We start from the raw sequence: 19,079 nt of genomic DNA, 5'->3' as shown, positions 1-19,079 counted from the left end.
TGATAATTTATTTTAGGTAAATTTTAAAAGAGGTCTTCAAAAATAACCCAAAACAAATATGCCAATTTACTGGGATTTTCCAGACTGACTTACATTTGAAAAATTCAAAAAGGTTGACTTCCATTCCCAGCACATGCACCATTTGTTTCTTACCAGTTTTGTAGCTTCATGTGCAAGATCTTTGGCTTCTTTGGCAACTTTCTCAGCTTCATCAATATAGTCCTTAATATTGCTGTAAGCTTTGAAGGCTGCAGTGGCATTGAAGGAGATGTTTTTAGCCTCATCAAGGATTCTGGTGGGATGATTCAAAAAAAGAATGTCAGGGCACTCAGTGGTACTCAAATGAAGAACGTCCTAATTATAAGAAATCTGGCTTCCAAATGATCATGGCCAATATATCTATGAGAATTCCAAATAATAGTGAAGTATCTACTTATTATATTGTCCTGTAGTTTTCTATAACCTAAACTTATATTTCTAATAATTCAGCTATGAAATACTACCAACATATCTTAAATACCCATAGCATCCTCCAAAAGTCTCTGCAACCAGGTGCTCTAGCAGGTGTGTGATATGAGACAATTCTTCACTTTATTCGTGAAGCATGCTGTGAGATTCAGAGCACTTGTACTACATTACTGGAATTAATTTCACAAAATCTTTCTGGGGTAGGTGCCCTTCCCAGAAGAGACTAAGTGAATTTCAGAAGGTTAAATGGCCTGTTTCAGGCCAAATGACCAATATGTCCCCAAGTAAGGACTTAGAGCCTGGATCTGATGATACCTAGCTTTGTGTTTCATCTGCCACCCACCCTTCATTATAAAGTGGCAAAAGTTTGACATAAAATAAAATGATAGTTCATATATTGTCCAAGGTCTTCAAACATTAGTATTTTTTCTTTATAACAGTAAGTATTAAGTATGAGAACAAAGCTTTGCATGTGATGTAGATTTATTTGGGCAAATTATTCTTGGGGCTAATAGCACCGCTATTAAATTACGACAATCCCAAAGTTGTAGGAAAAGCATATCAGTTATACACAGAAGGCTGTTTGTAAGTCAAATATATACTTCCCTCTTTACTCTCCCTCCTATGACCTATGTAATAATCCCAGCTAGAATAAGCTGCTATTTTACAGGAGAAAATGTAATATCTCCCTGGAGCTTAAAAGAGGAAAAATAAAAAAGACTTAAAGACTACGTATGGGACCAAATTTTCAAAAGCCATCCTTTTAACAATAAATTGTTTTGATTCCATTAGAAACATGAAACTGAAATTTGAAACAGAATGTGTTTTCATATATGTTATTTAAAATGCTAATAAGGCAACCACTGTGCTTTTTAATGAAGAACAGAAAATAATTTTTTCTAAGTGTAGCCTAGGGCTATGTTCACTTCCTACTGAGCCATATTTGAGTCTACTTGTAACTCAGACTTTTGATGCTGCTGTAGCGAAGCTTTGCCCAGACCCTCCTAATTAAGCCTATCCACAGAAAGGCCATATAGCTAGTGTGTTCATAATTAACAGAAATCAGGATTTGAAAATGATTCTCTACTATTTATGCTAGTCAAAACCTTTGGACAAGCATCAAAATACACAAACATTTCCAAAAACAAATGACATACCCATCAAGGACAGCAGATGAGTCATTCAACTGAGCTGCGTGGCTCTCAGCCTGGGACACCTTCTCAGCAAGCTTCCTGTCCTTTATTTCTTGGGAGAGGTCATCTATTTTATCATTAAGCTCCTCAGACATAGGTGGCAATTTAGTTTGGATGTCTTCAACATACTGATATGTAGAAAAGAGGGCATTTTAAGCAAGTGAATTCAAGCCTCCTCTCTTTTACTAATTTCTCTATGAGACATAACTACACATGTTTAGTTTAGTTTTTTTTTTTTTTTTTTTGAGACAGAGTCTTGCTCTGTCACCCAGGCTGGAATGCAGTGGTGCAATCTCAGCTCACTGCAACCTCTGCCTCCCTGGTTCAAGCAATTCTCCTGCCTCAGCCTCCTGAGTAGCTGGGATTACAGGTGCCCACCACCACACCCGGCTAATTTTTTGAATATTTAGTAGAGACGGGGTTTCGCCATGTTGCCCAGGCTGGTTTTGAACTCCCGAGCTCAGGCAATCTGCCCACCTCGGCCTCCCAAAGTGCTGGGATTACAGGCGTGAGCCACCGCGCCTGGCCCACATGTTTAGTTTTAAAATGAAACTTCAAACTTACTAACATAGCAAAAAGAATAGAGAATTAAAGTCATTATCTAATGGAATAGACTAGGAAATTTAAGAAACCAACTTAGACCAAGAAAAGCCTATCAATTTAAACAATGCCACTTCATAGGTATACATGTCATTAGGATCTCTTAGGCCATTTGCATTTCTATGACCACATATCACTCTATGTAATGCATTAGACATTACATGTTAAAAGCCTGTTTGTAAATTTACATTTGTCTTTTAACTAATGTTATATAAATATTGAAGCAGATTGTAAGTGCTGCTCTAGGAACAAGAAATGTCCTTCATCGCTGTGGACAAAAACAGATATGTGTGAATGTGTGAGTACACTTACACAAACACTCATGTCCATTGGGAGAACAAAGTGATATTCCAGTTGTCACCAATAGATAGGCATGGTCACAGTAGAATAATGCAAAAATAATTTTATCTCCACAAGAAAACAAGTACTAGTATTTGCTTCTATTACTGAGCTTTCTCATCGGCTCCCATTTATTCATTATCATCTCTCTTTTGAGTTTTACCCAATACTCACGTCTATGATGGAGTTGATTTCATCTGCAAGACGGTTGGCTTCATCGAGTATGTCATTGCCCTCTTTTAAAGTGTTCTCAATTTGTCGTTTGCCACTTTCAACAGCCTCCTTCTTTTTCTGTAGACCATTATGAACAAGACATCAAAATTGCATTTTCATAAAATCCTACCCCTTGTGTTCCTGACTTTCCTGAGCTGTTTGAATAAAAGCTTGGCAAAAAAGGTACATCATGTTGAAATGTGGCTAGATGAGAATAATATAAACTACTTAGCCAGTCCTTGAAGAGTTCTTCTATGTAGAGGCTTGTACAGGTTATTTCTTCTTCTCATTGTGAGAAAGTCATCCAAGCGAAGAAAAGTTACGCGATACTAGTTAAGGAATTAAAACTACTTTTAAAGAAAGATGGAGCATCCATTTCTAACTAAAATATAAGTGCTGAATAGTTATATTGATACTACATATTGAATTCTAGAATCTATATACAAATGAGTACTTTGTGAGCATAAACATAAGCAGATGTATTCAATGGGAGTTCTGTGAAATTTGAAGTGAGATTTTTAAGGAAACTTAGGGAAAATACTTTTTAAGAAATAGAGAAACTATCACATGGAAGAATCAACCTAATGGACTGTTTCATGAGAGAATAGATTATAATTTTTCTTTGGAACATATAGCTTGTCTCAAAACTACACGAAACTCAATCCTGGCCTAGAAGAGTAAAATCAGTGAGAGACAAATATTGCTATTTCTCCATTTGGGGTCTATTTTTTACTTATTTTATTCTTTATACTTCTGATTCATTCCTATTCCTGAAATCACCATTCTACCTACAGATTAAACTGCATCAATTATAATTTTAAGCTTTGACCACTTATAGTTTTTTTTCTATAGACAATAATGCTAATTCATTTAGATCTCAATATGTGCCAGACAGTTTGTAAGCATTTTGTTATTCCAATCTTTGGATCCCATGTTGATCACTTTTTACATAAGTGGGAAATTGAATAAGTAAAGGGCAGTGGTCTGAATGTTTGTGTCCCCTGAAAATTCATATGTTGAAATCCTAATCCTCAAGGTGATAGGATTAGGAAGTGGGGCCTTTGGAGGTGACCAGGTCATGAAGCAGAGACTTCATAAATGGGATTACTGCCCTTATAAAAAAGACCTGAAGGAGCTTGTTCATCCTTTTACCATGTGAGGACACAGTGAAAACGGTGTCTATGAACCAGAAAGTGGTCCCTCATCAGACACCAAATCTGCCAATACTTTGATCGTGGATTTCCCAGCCTCCAGAACCATAAGAAATAAGTTTTGATTGCATATAAGCCACTCAGTTTTTGGTCTCTTGCTATAGCAGCTCAGATGAACTAAGATATTAAATGATTCCTTTAAGGTCACATAGTACAGTGTGATTAAGATTTAAACCCCTGTCTACTTAATGATAGATCCTGGGTCCTTGACTACGAAAACACTATCTCTTCTATTACAGAAATCACAGTTTTAAAATTTGCACTGAGCTAGTGCTAATTTCATACCCTTCTTTCCTTCCCTTCACCAACCAATTCACTAGGTTGCCAGGTACATACATCCTGCCTCTAAGCCTTTGCACTTGCAGATCTTCCCACTATGTGCTCTTCCTACTCTTTGGCTTGTTTCCTCCCTCCGTTCTGGTAATAGCCACTCCTCTGATTACCTATCTAAAATAGCACCCATCCTTGTCTCAATCATTCTCTATGTACTAGGGCACAGTGATTAAAAGCTACATCCAAGTGACAGCCCTTCTGGTTTGGGATCACAGCTCTGCTCACTCCCAAGCTATGAAACCTTAAGGAAGTAATTTACCTTCATACAAAATGTTTAGTCCCTCCCTACTTAATGTGCAGCCCATTCACCAGCAGCATCAGCGTCACCTGGAAGCTCATTAGAAATGCATAATCTCAATCCATTCCTGGGAACTACTGACTCAGAATCTGCACTTTAACAAGAACCCCACGTGATTGATAGACATTGTAAAATTAGAGAAGAATTAGCTTAGAACACTGCCTGGCACCCAGTAACACTGTAATTTTAACTATTATAATTATCTTATTTTGTTCTTCTTAGAACCCATTTATCTGAATTATATTCTACAGAGTGGTAGAAACATAGATAATATTATTTTCTTTTTTATATAGATTGATTCATCTTGATTACTTTTGCTGGGAGTTGCTAAAAACAAAGATTATGTAATAAAAATCAGAAATACCAATGCATCACAGATACATGTACAGGGACTAGCAGAAAGGCACAGCCTGTTGAACTACACATTGTTAATGAAGGACAACACATTGAATCTATTATGCAATATCATGCAACATACCATGTATTACATATCAATAAACAACTTATGTATATCAGCCCATGCATCCAGACTTTATGGTGGTAGCTTATGCTTGTTTATTGGTTTAGTGACTGTCTCCTGCACTGTAACACAAATTCCATAAAGACAGTCTTATGTATCACTATCTCTAGTATGTAGATGAGTTTCGTCAATAAATATTTTTCAATAAATAAATAAAAATGGGTCAGGCACGGTGGCTCATGCCTGTTATCCCAGCACTTTGGGAGGCCGAGGCAGGTGGATCACCTGAGGTCAGAAGTCCGAGACCAGCCTGGCCAACATGGTGAAACCTCATCTCTACTAAAAATACAAAATTAGCTGGGTGTAGTGGTGCATGCCTGTAATCTCAGCTACTCGGGAGGCTGAGGCAGGAGAATCACTTGACCCGAGAGGTGGAGGTTAAAGTGAGCCAAGATTGCACCATTGCAATCCAGCCTGGGTGACAAGAGCGAAACTCTGTCTCAAAAAAAAAAAAAAACCAAAAAGAAAAGAAAGAAAAAAGAAAATGAAGTCCATTCCTGGGACTTGTGCTGCTGACACTTGGCTCATTCAGCTACTCCCATCACTAATTCAGGGGAAGTTTTGATATGTCATTCACTCTTCACAGACAACAAATGCAGGAAGAGTCCCAATGTCCCTGATTACAATGTCCCTGATTACAAGTCATATCTTATCTTCCAAGGGTCTAACATTCTTTTACACAACTGCCAATTTTAGCCCTTAGCTTTTGTATGAACTTACTTAAAGTATAGCATGTACAGAAACACAAGAATCTTACAACATGGCTTGTTTGAATTAATGGATCAAGGTAATTTAAAATGCTGTGCCACTGGAAACAGGGAAACTATTTCCACACGTGTGTTAATTGAAGAGCTATATATATTTTGATTTCAATAAAGTAGTGAGTTAGAATCTTTTGTAAAAGCTCTAATTGAGTCACTTTAGGGAGTCAATTGTCATGCAAAGATCAAAATGTGCTTCTTATCATACTCAATCAGAAATGATGATCAAGAGGTTAAAGAATTTTTTTTTTTTTTTTTTTCTGAGACGGAGTCTCGCTCTGTCGCCCAGGCTGGAGTGCAGTGGAGCAATCTCGGCTCACTGCAAGCTCTGCCTCCCAGGTTCACACCATTCTCCTGCCTCAGCCTCCCGAGTAGGGACTACAGGTGCCTGCCACCACGCCTGGCTAATTTTTTTTATTTTTGTATTTTTTTTTTAATTTTCATTTTCAGTAGAGATGGGGTTTCACCGTGTTAGCCAGGATGGTCTCGATCTCCTGACCTCATGATCCTCCTGCCTCAGCCTCCCAGAGTGCTGGGATGAGGTTAAAGAAATTTTAGAGGGTAGATTAGATACTGATGGGTTCTAGCTTTGAACCGAGAAAAGATGGAAATTTGGAGCTCACAAATATTGGCAAAAGTATAGAGTATCTGGGTTTGTTCTATGGCACTTTATTTATTCACGGAAAAAAATCTGTTTTGCCTTTGCTAGATACTGTTCTAGGATTGGGGGATGTGAGGAAGAACACATGTTCCTCATGGCTTGTGTGGAGGAGAGACAAAATGAATGAGTAAATTAATGTATAATATATTCTTAAAGAAAGATTAGATGAGTACAATAAAAACAAAGAGAGGCACAGATAGAAAATGATGTAGCATATAAAATACCTAAGATAGGAAACTTAGAGTATTTAAGAAACAGAAAGAAGGCCTATGTATAGGGAGAGTTATTCTACAAAAAGTATGGCATAAGTATAATTGCTCAATTATTGTTTGGATATGAAGGTTGATTATATTTCTACTTTTAACTTGTAATTAATTAGATCTTTATTTATTCCAGAGCTTTGCAAATTGAACTTTCTTTTTCTTTCTTTCTTTTTTTTTTTTTGTTGTGTTGGTGTGGTAGATTCTTCAGGAACCTGCAAAAGCTATCTTCCTGTCTATTCTTGTTTTCTTTTATTTTCCTTTTCTTTTTTTTTTTTTTTTTTTTTGTCTTTTTTTTTTTTTGAGACAGGGTCTCACTGTCATCCAGGCTGGAGTGCTGTGGCATGATCACAGCTCACTGCAGGCTCAAACTTCTGGGCTCAAGCAATCCTCTCACTTCAGCCTCCAAGTAGCTGGGACCACAGGCATGCACCACCATGCCCGACTAATTTTTGTATTTTTCTATAGAGATAGGGTGTCACCATGTTGCTCAGGCTGGCCTGTGTATTCTTTATGTAGCAACTTACTCTTTACTTGATCCGCACTGCCTTCTTTGGCAAGGATATAATGGTAGATTTGGGGATAGACTGCTCAATACATATTATTTTGCTTCACTGAAATATTTGTCTTCTCTTTTCTGCCCATGACGTCCCCAGTTCCCTTAGCCCTCTCTCCACTGCTGGAAATGCCTTTCCAACTCCATCACCATCTAGTTGGCTGCATCCAAAGCCTTCTATGATCTGGCTCCAAATTCCAGAGCCTTCTCTGCTACAGATTTTTACGTAGCTTTTGAAAGTTTTTCTGCTGTGCTGGACACTTCCTAAGATCACCTTACACTTCCAAAGCTCTGGCTGGGGTTCCTGTTGCTCTGTCTTTCTTCCAATTCCTCTCCACTTCTGCTATGATGCTGTCATTTTTGTGAAACTTTTGCTGAATCTCCCAGTCAATAGTATCATAGTATTGTGTAGAGTGAAAGGTTAACATGTCTGAATTTTTCAGGAGGTTGTAAATTCTTTGAGGCCAGGAATCATTTCTATTCAACCTCAAATACCCTGGTTACCAACAGTACCTTGATATGGTAGGTACCTGACAGACATGTAGATAAATATTATCTCAGCCTACTTTTCTAGCTTAATATCACACTATTTTCCGATAAAAAACCATTTATTCAGTTTAAGTGAGCCACTCAAATTCCGCAACATTTTATTTTAACCCATGACTGCAATATTTCAATTGCTTCCTATGGCTCTCAGGATAAAAACCAATTCCTTAGCTTAGTCTCACAATGCGATTCTCTTATAACTGAAGGTCTGCACTCTGCCTGTCTTCTCTTTCTTTCTATCCCTTCAGTCGTTCACATGCAGTCTTCTTTCCAAGCCTATCAAACCACTGAACTTTCCCCCAAAATGTCATTTTCCTTCCTCCATGCCTTTGTATATGTTTTTCCCAGTTTCTGAAATGTTCTTCTCTTTCTTCTTCTGTGACCCAGTGCTTATCCTTTAGGATCTAGCACAAGTGTCAGGGCCTCTACAAAGCTCTTCCTAAACTCAGGGGTGACTTAGACTCCCTCCTTTGCTTACCCCTGTGATAATTATGGTAGCGTATGGAGTGGTTTGCTTATGTGTACCTCCCACTAAATACAAGTTACTTGAAGTAATCAGAGATGGTGTTTTAGTGTTTATACCCATGGTTCTCAACCTTGAAGCTGCATCTGAATCACTGGAGGAATTTTTAAAACACAGATTTCTGGGCCCCATTCTCAGAGTTTCTGAGTTGGTCATTTAGGGATGGGGTCCAAGAATTTGTCTTTTTGACAAGTTGCTAGGTTATGCTGAGGCTGCTGCTCTAAGGGGGCTCATCACTGACACAATCAATTTTGGTGTCTAGCACGTTTCCTGAATGAATTAGAGGCTTGATAAAATTTTTAAAAAGAAAATTACATACCACCTTAAAATAAATAAAAAGTTTTTGATTTGGGTATTAATTGTGTTACCTTCACTGTGGACACAGTTATAAGGGAGTTATTTATTTAAAATGCAGCTTATTACTCAATCAAATAGATGCAATGTGTCAGTTTTCCTCGAACCTGTATAGGCATCAGATTAGCCCAGGGAGAGTGTTAGAATGTACACATGGGGCCAAACCCCAGAGCAGCCTACACAGACTCTCTAGGTGGGAGCCCATGAAACCTGTTGGCTTAACAAACACTCCACGTGATTTTCAGCCATTTTGGCAGCAACCAAATTATTTATTTGGTTTAAGCAACCATAAATAATCTATGCCTTATTCATATTGATTCAGTTAGTTTATCTATTTTATCCAATAACTTTTTAACAAGTCTTTAGTTAAACGTGGCACATACAAGGAAAATCCAAAAAGGACCACTCAGAATTTCAATACTGACTATACATAAGCTCCAGGTATTTGTAGGGGTGCCCAAGAATGATGACTTCTGGTTTTAAACATCACTAAAAGAAACGAATAGCTAAAGGTACTATTGACTGTGCCATATAACTCTTCTTGAAATATTTCTCAAATACTTACTATGCTTTCCACACAGGTAATTTTCGTTTATCAAACGGTTGCCATAAAATAGACAGGTGCACCTTCGGGTAAGTCACACGGCTGGTGTGTCACCGAGCAGGGCGAATCATGCTGGAGCCTGTGATAGGACAGTGGCCCAGCATCCTGCCTCACAGCAGTATTTCTGGAATACTGCTAGCATGTCAGTAGACTCCAAATTGGTTAGGTGCATCAGTGAAGAAAAAAAGTAAGCCTCTTCAATATTCTACCAGAATGACAAGGCTAAGTCCCAGAAGAGGGACACGGAAATAAAATATATTTAAAAAATGTAATTCTTCCTCTTACTACTTAATCTAAAGGAAAATAGAAATGAATAGATTTAAAAAATCCTGGTTCATTGTATTCAATTGTTACTGTCATTCAACAAACATTTCTACATACATACTATATGCCAGAGGGTGCTGAGTTACTGTTGAAGGTGAAATTATGGGTTAGAAGACGTATAGGTCTGCTGCTGTTTTCTGACCTGTTGGAGTCAGATACTTTGAAAACAGCAAAGGTAAATTTGTCTCTGGGGAGAAAGTTGTTGTTGTTTAAATATTAATATCAAATACAGGGTGCTGCTGTTATATGTGCTGAGTTTACTCTTAGGAAAAGTGATTATTTACTATGTTAAGATTAAGAAAGAAATTGGAAAAAAAAGAAGAAAAAAATAATGGAGGAATCTGTTTTAGTTCTAGTTCCATCAGAACTCTTAAAAAGATAGAGGCTGCCCATAAGTTGAGAAGTAACTGTTATCTGTGTGGAAAAGGAGGAGAAAATAACCCAGACCTGATCTATTCATGTTAGTTCCTTCTAAAAGATCATTTGGATAGAACACAGTGCATAGAAAAAGAGGAACCAAAATTTTTCCAAGCTCTGGTCTCAATTCATTGAGCTATTTGTCATGTGCTCAGATTGAATTTGAAAGTGTAGGGAACTTCTATGATTTTTGGCAGCAAGATCTCTGAACAAGATTTGTGAATTAGTTTGGGAAAGCTGCAAAAGAATATGATATGAATATTTGAAGATACCCTATATGTATGCTATAGTATAATGCACTTATTGTAGATTATACAGATTAATTGCACTTATACAGATTAATTGACTTGCCCAATTTGTATGTCTAGTTAGTGGCACAGTTGTCATTGAGACCAAGGTCGCCTGACTCCCTGTAAAGAACTTCTTCCACTGTATCACAGTGTTCTTAAATATCTTCAACAGTTTAATTTATCGAAATTTTATTTGATTCTTTGGGCGATGGTAACTGGTCATTAAAAACAAAACAAAAAAAAGTCATTTCTTGTTCTGTTTCTTAGAAGCCCCCTTTCAGAGTTGTCACTCTTGACTTTTGTAAATGTGCATCAACTTGAATAGTCCAGCCATGTTCAACACTGCCCCCGCAGTCCCCAACCTTCTGAGATTAAGATAAAAGTGCCCCTAAGACTCACCTCCAATGCAGTCATGTTTTTCTGATTTACTGCAAATAGGCGATTAGCTTCTCTGATTTTATCTGTGGCTTCTCTCAACAGGTCCCAAGCATCATCAACTTTGTTTTTGTAGTCAGCCAGTTTTTCCCGGAGATTCTTCTCCATTTCTTCATTTTCCCCCCGGGACTCTCCAAACAGCTTCTTCACTTTTTTCAGAAGGGCTTCTGCAGCTCTGTAACCACCCCCAGCCCAATAATAGACAATGAGCTCATGTCACTGCCTTAGGGTTTATTGGTATTAAACCATGTTACAAAGAGATGCTAACATGAAAAGAATGAGAAAATAAGAAAACATGTAAAATAGATTCACTGTGTGCTAAATCAAGTTGAAAACTGGTACCTGAGACCATTTATAATTAATTAAAATAAAAGCGAAACAGATTTTTAAGAAACCTTTTAAATTTGTAAGTAAAATAACATTTTGAATCATGTCATTCTAGGAATCTGATTGATGAAATGAGTTTTAAGATTCACTTCACATACCAAAATCAAACAATCCACTTGTTTCATCGTACTGAGACCTTTTCTCTATTACTTTGAATGTAACGATGAATATTGTTATGTTTGCTCAGAAACTGTGAACAGAATTCTAGGTCATTGTCATGCTAGTAGACTAGGATAATTCTAATCTATGTTTCTTTTTCTTCCAACTGATTGATCTGGAAGTTTTTGGATTTAACTTACCTAGTTTTTCTAAAGTGATAATTTCCGAGTCATTAAGAAACTCTAAATACTTGAAAGACAGTAATTCTCAAACTAACATGCCTCATAATCCCCTGAAGGGCTTGTTAATACATGGCTTGCTGGGTCCCATCCCCAAAGTTTCTGATTCAGGAGGTCTGGGAGGGGGTCTGACAATCTGTATTTTTAACAAGTTCTCTGGTGTGCTGATATTGCTGGTTTAGTATAAATTATTTAAGTATTAATAATACTACCACTTTGAAGTTAGCTGACTATGAATGTAGAATCTATTTCATTGAGTGCCTTATCATAAAAGTTCTTTAGCATGAGTAAAATCACTATCAATTTTCCCAACCCTCATATTCGCAACTCTTATTTGAAAGTATTGGGTGTTTATTATTTGATGACTTTTCTTTTCAGCATTTCTTAAGATGATAAAATGTATAGGTTGGCCAATACATGAATGGTAAAGTCATAACTTTGTTTATCCAAAGGTATTTTTATTAAAACAAAAATCAACTGATAGTCCAAAAGTCCCTAATGCAGGTGATTAACAAAAAAAACTCATTAGCCTAATTACAGAAGGAGCAGCACCAGAAAAGATCATTTACTTGATTATATGTAGGCAAGAACATGCTTTTGATTCATTTTGTAACAATGGTAAAGTACAATTAAATAAGTAAATGAATAAATAATAGATGGTAGATAGATAAATAGATAGATAGATAGATAGATAACATAGCAAATATCTCCAGGTTGGAAAAACAAAGCATCTTTTACTTATACGTGTGATAAAAATTTAGAAAACTGTAAATTATCTGGAAATCTCAGTTTGTCAAAAGAAAAAATAATAACTCATCTACTCACACCAACTCATCTTCAGCAATTTCCTTTTGTGTCTCTAGATTTTTCCTCCTCAGTTCTTTAATCATCTGGTCAATCTCTTTCTGAAGCCCTTCCAAATTTCTCTCAAAGGCCTCGTCTCGAGTTCCTAGAGTTTCATTTAGTTTTATAGCTTTTTCATTTACAGCTGCAGGGGGTAAAACAAATTTTGTAAATTAGTAAACAAACATGCCACATGAAAACATGGTATTCAGCATCTGCTGGGCACCACCATCTCCAAATGAAGAGTATTTTGCCGTGAGTGTTCCTGCTGGGAACCACAGAGGCAGTTAAGACAACAATCAGTAACAAACAGGGAAATGTAATATGTTTCTCAATATTATATTTCTTTTGGGGGTTACAGCAATTAAAGCATGGTGTTTCTAACCTCAAAAGAAAGAAAGAATTACAAATAAAGAAGTAGGTCGAAGCATATTCAGGTTAAGAGTTTAAAAAAAACAGTGACCTGTAGCATAACACTTGGAGGCTGGAAACACAAGCTCTGCATTGCTGATAAGATAGTCATAGCAGTGGCTGTCAGTCAGTTTAAAAATACTGAGTGTGGAAATACACTCAGTGATGAGATCTCTGAAAATGAACCTGCCCTTGTATTGCCACATAGTTCTCCTGTGTTCATTTTTTAAAGGAGTGAAGAAAGAAGCACTGGTCTAGAATTATAACCCTTCTAGGAGAAGGGTTATAAATTAGGCTTCAATGACACCTTCCAGCAATAGCATCCTTCACAAGGGTCTGTGTTTATTATGCATTAAATGGGGTTTCAAACTGTGCTCCTTGGAATCGTAGGATTCTCCAGGTGCTTCAGGTTTTCTACAAATGATGTCTATTCTGCCAAGAGTCTGCTTTATAGGCTGATTTCTGGGCAGGATTTCATTTGAAAAAAGAATTATATGTCAAATAAAAGTTTAAAATGGTGAATTGAAACATTTACACAGTTATATTATTAGTTTTAGACTAAAGTTTCCTGGAGTGTGTTCTATAGGACATTTTTTTGGTGAATTTAAGAGAGATGTTTTCTCAAACTCTTTTGTCAGCTGAATACTTATTTCTATAATATTACCTTTGAAAACTCCTAGAATGAGGGGTCTGGGTTGGCCAAGAGGCATTTTCTACCATTCAAGGGTGTATCCGAAGATCTCCTTATGACATAGAGATTCCTGAAAATTAATTTCTATTCTTGGAGAGAGTTTTGCATTGGGCAGAGCTCCTGAAACAGGTGTACATAGTCAGGACAAGCAGAGCAGGCAGAGGGGTATGTGAGAAGGTGGGTCAGTACAGTGGATCTAAAATGTGGTCCCCTATAAGCAGCAGCAGCATCACCACCTTGGAGCCCATTAGAAATGCAGATTCTCAGGCCCTGCCACAAACCTACAGACTCAGAAATTCTGGGGGTGAGGACCAGCAATCTGGGCTTTAACAAGCCTTCTCAGAGCTTCTGATGTACCCTAGAGCTTGAGAAACACTGGGATAGTAGAAAGAATTGAGTTTCAATGTCTAATATACCTTTTCCACAATGCATCTTTATAATTCTTTTTTCGTTATATATGTCTTTGGTTTAAAAGTTCCTGTAGTCAGTACTTTAACCCTGATAGCCAATGCTGTAGATTGAATGTTTATGTTCTCCTCACATTCATATGTTGAAACCTAATTCCCAATGTGATGGTATTTGGAGGCAGAGCCTGATACGGTTTTTCTCTGTGTCCCCCCGCACCACCTCAAATCTCATCTCAAGTTGTAATACCCACATGTTGAGGGAGGGGCCGGGTGGTGGTGACTGAATCATGGGAGCAAACCTCCCCCCTTGCTGTTCTTGTGATAGTGAGTGAATTCTCACAAGATCAGGTTGTTCGAAGGTATGTGGCACTTCCCCTTTCATTCTCTCTCTTTCCTGCCACTATGTGAAGAAGGTCTTTGCTTCCCCTTTGCGTTCTGCCATGATTGTAAATTTCCTGAGGCCTCCTAGTCATGCTTCTTGTTAAGCCTGCAGAACTGTGGTCAATTATACGTCTTTTCTTCATAAGTTACCCAGTCTCAGGTAGTTCTTTATAGCAGCGTGAGAAGAGATTAATACAGAGCCTTTGAGAGGTGATTAGGTCATAAGGGCAAGAATGAAATTAGTGCTCTTATAAAAGGGATGCCGGATAACCCCCTTGCCCTTTCTACCACATGAAACTATAACAAGGAGACAGCCATCTCTGAACCAGGAAGCAGCTCCTTACCAGGCACCAAACCAGCCAGCACCTTGATCTTGGACCTCTCAGCCTTCACAAATGAGAAATGCATTTCAGTTATAAGGCACAAAATCTATGATATTTTCATTATAGCAGCCCAAATGGGCTAAGACAGGCATGGTTTAATTAGCAGAAATGTTTGGATCACATGTCTTAAAGAACAAATATGGCCATTCCTAGCCCTGTGGTAGAAGTTATTGTCAGGTGCTGTATTCCTAGAAGTTAGTGAGGGTGGCTCTTTCTTGACCCACTGCCTAACAGTTATACCTTGACATATGCCAAAGAACCCTCCCAATATTTCGCCACTATTGTCAGTAAGACACATCACCTAGGCTGTGTCTCAATTTTGTTACAGAACCACAGTAACCATAGGCTGATTAGTTTGAAAGCTCCCTGGTCCAGCAAACTAGGCGGGAAACCTTCCAGAGTACCAATGATTAAATGTAAGCTTTCTGCTTCTTAGATTTCAAGAAAGCAGTAGCAGATTTGGCTCTACCTATGATACTATCTCATCCTTTAGTCTGAGTGCATGCTATCTGTATAGCTGACTTTAACCAATTGTAGCATGTAAGTAACTACTGATATAATTTTTACTCACTTTTTAAAATGAAGATGATATTAGTAAATGCCACTTCCCAACCTGCTAAAGCTGTATGTTTTTTCTTTGTTAAATGAATATGTGTGCGTGTGTGTGTGTGTGTGTGTATAAATCAGCTTTCATAAGAAATATCTTTTGAAATTTGATCTAATTTAGGTTCTGGGCCTAGGCAGTATAGAGGAAGGGAAAAATGAGAGACAGAGTCTCACTATTTCTCTTGTGCTCTAGTCTCAAAGCTAAACTTCTGCAGAGAAGAATCTGGTGGAAAAAGAATGACAACAGATAGAGAAAGGGAAAAGGCAAATATGGCTGTATCTTTTGGATGGCATACATAATTTCTTTAAATTAAAACCATTTATAAACAAGAAGAAATCATTAAGGTGCACAAAAATGACTTTAGCAAAATGATCATGTATTAAGAAAGCAAGCTTTGTTACATAGGAATACATATGCCATGGTGGTTTGCTGCACCTATCAACCCATCAACCAGTTTTTTGTTTGTTTGTTTTTGATTTTTTTTTTTTTTGAGATGGAGTCTTGCTCTGTTGCCCAGGCTGGAGTGCAGTGGCACAATTTCCGCTCACTGCGACCTCACCTCCCAGGTTCAAGCGATTCTACTGTCTCAGCCTCCCGAGTAGCTGGAATTATAGTGCATGCCACAGCGCCCAGCTGATATTTGTATTTTTAGTAGAGATGGGGTTTTGCCATGTTGGCCAGGCTGGTCTTGAATGCCTGACCTCAGGTGATCTGCCTGCCTTGGCCTCTCAAAGTACTGGGATTACAGGAGTGAGCCACCACGCCCAGCCCATCATCTAGGTTTTAAAGCCCCTCATGCATTAGCTATTTGTCCTAATGCTTTCCTTTTCCTCTCCCCACAACCCCCAATAGACTCCAGTGTGTGTTGTTCCCCTCCTTGTCCATGTGTTCTCACTGTTCAGCTCCCACTTATGAGCGAGAACATGTGGTGTTTTGTTTTCCATTCCTGGGTTAGTTTGCTGAGGATGCTGAAGCTTTCAGCTTCATCCATATCCCTGCAAAGGACATGATATCATTCTTTTTTATGGCTGCATAGTATTCCATGGTGTATATGTACCACATTTTCTTTACCCAATCTATCATTGATGGGCATTTGGGTTGGTTCCATCTCTTTGCATAAATAGTGCTGCAATAAACATACTGTATATGTGTCTTTATAGTAGAATGATTTATATTCCTTTGGGTATATACCCAGTTATGGGGTTGCTGGGTCAAATGGTATTTCTGGTTCTGGATCCTTGAGGAATCGCCACACTGTCTTCCACAATGGTTAAACTAATTTACATTCCCACCAACAGTGTAAAAGTGTTTCTACTTCTCCACAGCCTTGCCAGCATCTATTGTTTCCTGACTTTTTAATAATTACCATTCTGACTGGTGTCATATGTTATCTCATTGTGGTTTTGACTTGCATTTCTCTAATGATCAGTGATGATGAGCTTTTTTCATATGTTTGTTGGCTGTATAAATGTCTTCTTTTGATGGGTTGATAGGTGCAGCAAACCACCATGGCACAGGTATACCTATGTAACAAACCTGAACATTCTGTGCATGCATCCCAGAACTTAAAGTAAAATGGAAAATAAAAACATGAGAAAAAAAAAAGAAAAACATCAAAACATATAACACATACCCCATAAAGTTTCTATAGGACATCACTGTGCAGCTCAGTCATGACGTTGTTTTTTTTTTTTTTCCGGTTGGATATTATCAATTGTTGCAATTACTCTTATTGAAATAGTCCCAGAAGATTTCAATGTGGTTAGGACCAAAAGAACAAACATTTTAGCAAATATATTGGCTGCTTATGGAATAAACTGCTATTCCATGACCAGCTTTTTGTTGCAACCCATGTTATGTAAAAAAAATACAAGCTCCCCAAAATGGACATGGGCCTTCAGTATCTTTTTGGATTAAATGATAGCATCTTTCAAATGGGTTTTTGGTATGTGTGCTACTTTATCTTCATTATGAAAAACAAATTTTAGATATGGGTTTTGGAGAAAAATATGGCCTCATCGGGACACAGATAAATTACATATGGCCCATTAAAACTTGCCAGTTTAATTTGGATAACATTTATTTATTATTAGTGTTTTAAAGTTTTATAGTTATTTTCCAGATTATTTCACTGTGCTTTACTTACCCTCATTTAACATTCTTTTTGTATGGTGAACTGTCTAGTTTAATTTTTATTTCCATTATTTTTCTACTGAAAGTTAAATTTAAAAATGCTGTCATTTTCCATTTCTCTCATAGGCATCTATCACTTGCTAGGCAATATGATTTTCTTAGAAATCTCCCCCACCAAAAAAGGAAAGGAAGCATCATTTTAATAGAAGTCTGTTTCACTCTTTATAGACATATATAAACATACATTTTTATGTTTATATACATATATATAGTTCCAGATCCTATGTATAAATAGGATCTGGAACTTCTCTGAGCATTCTTAAAGATGAATGTGTTTTTCATCTCTTATTCAAAAGTATGCACTATCACTTCAATATATTTTCTTTCCCACAGTATTGAAAATGATTGTAAAAGATATATCTTTGGAATTTACTTATTTATTTCCAACTTAATTCAAAGGAGGATTTAGGTAATTTTTTTAAAATTCTAATATCAGATAAAATTAAAATAAAAGGAAATAGCGCTACAGGTAAAAAAAAAAAAGTTGTGTAAATTAGGGAAAGAATTAGTAGACAGAAAACCATGCCATAACGTTCAACGCAGTGCATCCTAAGTCCACTACTAAGCATCTTAGTAGCCTACGCGTAGCAGGGAATACAAATAGGATTCTTAAGAGGCATACAGTATCTATAAATGTAAGTAAAAATTCCTCAGGAGAAGCAAAACTGTTTTCATACTAAGACTGAAAAAAAAATCCTCTGATGGGTAAATTTGTTAAGAATAGAAAGTAATACTCTGATCTGAGAAACAGGAAGGAAAGGTGTCTATCATTGATTAAGTCCTATTGTATGTCAGGAAATAAACACTAATGGGCTTACCTATGTCCACTCATTAATTCTAATAATGCGTGGAATAAAACAGTTTATTTATGAACTAATCAGGAGTCATAGCACGGTAGATATTATAAAATTATAGTGAGATAAGAATGCCTTAGATGAACAGAAGTTGATTATCTATAACGAGGTCATGACTCATAATGAAAGATAGGATGAATAGTACATCTATCCAAACATAAAGCTGAAATAGATAAATGTCAGCCTGAAGCATTTACTTTTCCCACAGCAATTTATTACAACTAACAAACAAAAATGTAAAAGTACTGATGGTTATCCCTCATTATTATAGTTTAGAGAGAGAGAAAAAGAGGTGTGGATATGTAGTATAACCTACTTTAAAGCCTTTGGTGAGTCCGTCCTTCCGTCCCTCCCTTTCCTATTTCCCCTTCCTTCCTTCCTACCTTCCTTCCTTCCTTCCCTTTTCTTTTTTTCTTCCTCCCTCCCTCCTTTCCCTTCCTTCTTTCCCCCCCTTCCTCTTTCCTTCCTTCTTTCCCCCCTTCCTCTTTCCTTCCTTCTTTCCATTTCCTTTCTTCCTTCCTCCCTCCTTTCCCTTCCTTCTTTCCTCTCTCCCTTCCCCTTTCCTCCCTCTGTTCCTTCCTTCCTCCCTCCCTCCTTTCCCTTCCTTCTTTCTTCCCTCCCTTCCCCCTTCCTTCCTTCCTTCTGCCCTTCCTTTCTTCCTTCCTTCCTCCCTCCTTC

The 19,079-nt window shown here is 37.4% G+C and overlaps 1 protein-coding gene across 1 annotated transcript in view; it reads right to left on the bottom strand.

Moving 5' to 3' along the window:
• Positions 1–19,079, bottom strand: part of LAMA2 (laminin subunit alpha 2) — a 637,137-nt gene that overhangs the window by 118,259 nt on the left and 499,799 nt on the right. The window contains exons 36-40 of the mRNA XM_055114116.2: positions 12,457–12,619; positions 10,871–11,081; positions 2,775–2,891; positions 1,626–1,789; positions 154–292 (exon numbers count right to left, since the gene is read on the bottom strand). Coding sequence (XP_054970091.2) covers positions 154–292; positions 1,626–1,789; positions 2,775–2,891; positions 10,871–11,081; positions 12,457–12,619 — 794 coding nt within the window. The remainder of the gene's footprint in view (positions 1–153; positions 293–1,625; positions 1,790–2,774; positions 2,892–10,870; positions 11,082–12,456; positions 12,620–19,079) is intronic.

This window comes from Pan paniscus, chromosome 5, assembly GCF_029289425.2.
Source record: "Pan paniscus chromosome 5, NHGRI_mPanPan1-v2.0_pri, whole genome shotgun sequence".
NCBI lineage: Eukaryota > Metazoa > Chordata > Mammalia > Primates > Hominidae > Pan > Pan paniscus.
The sequence above is the reverse complement of the archived record's forward strand: the minus strand, read 5'-3'. Positions and strand labels throughout refer to the sequence as shown.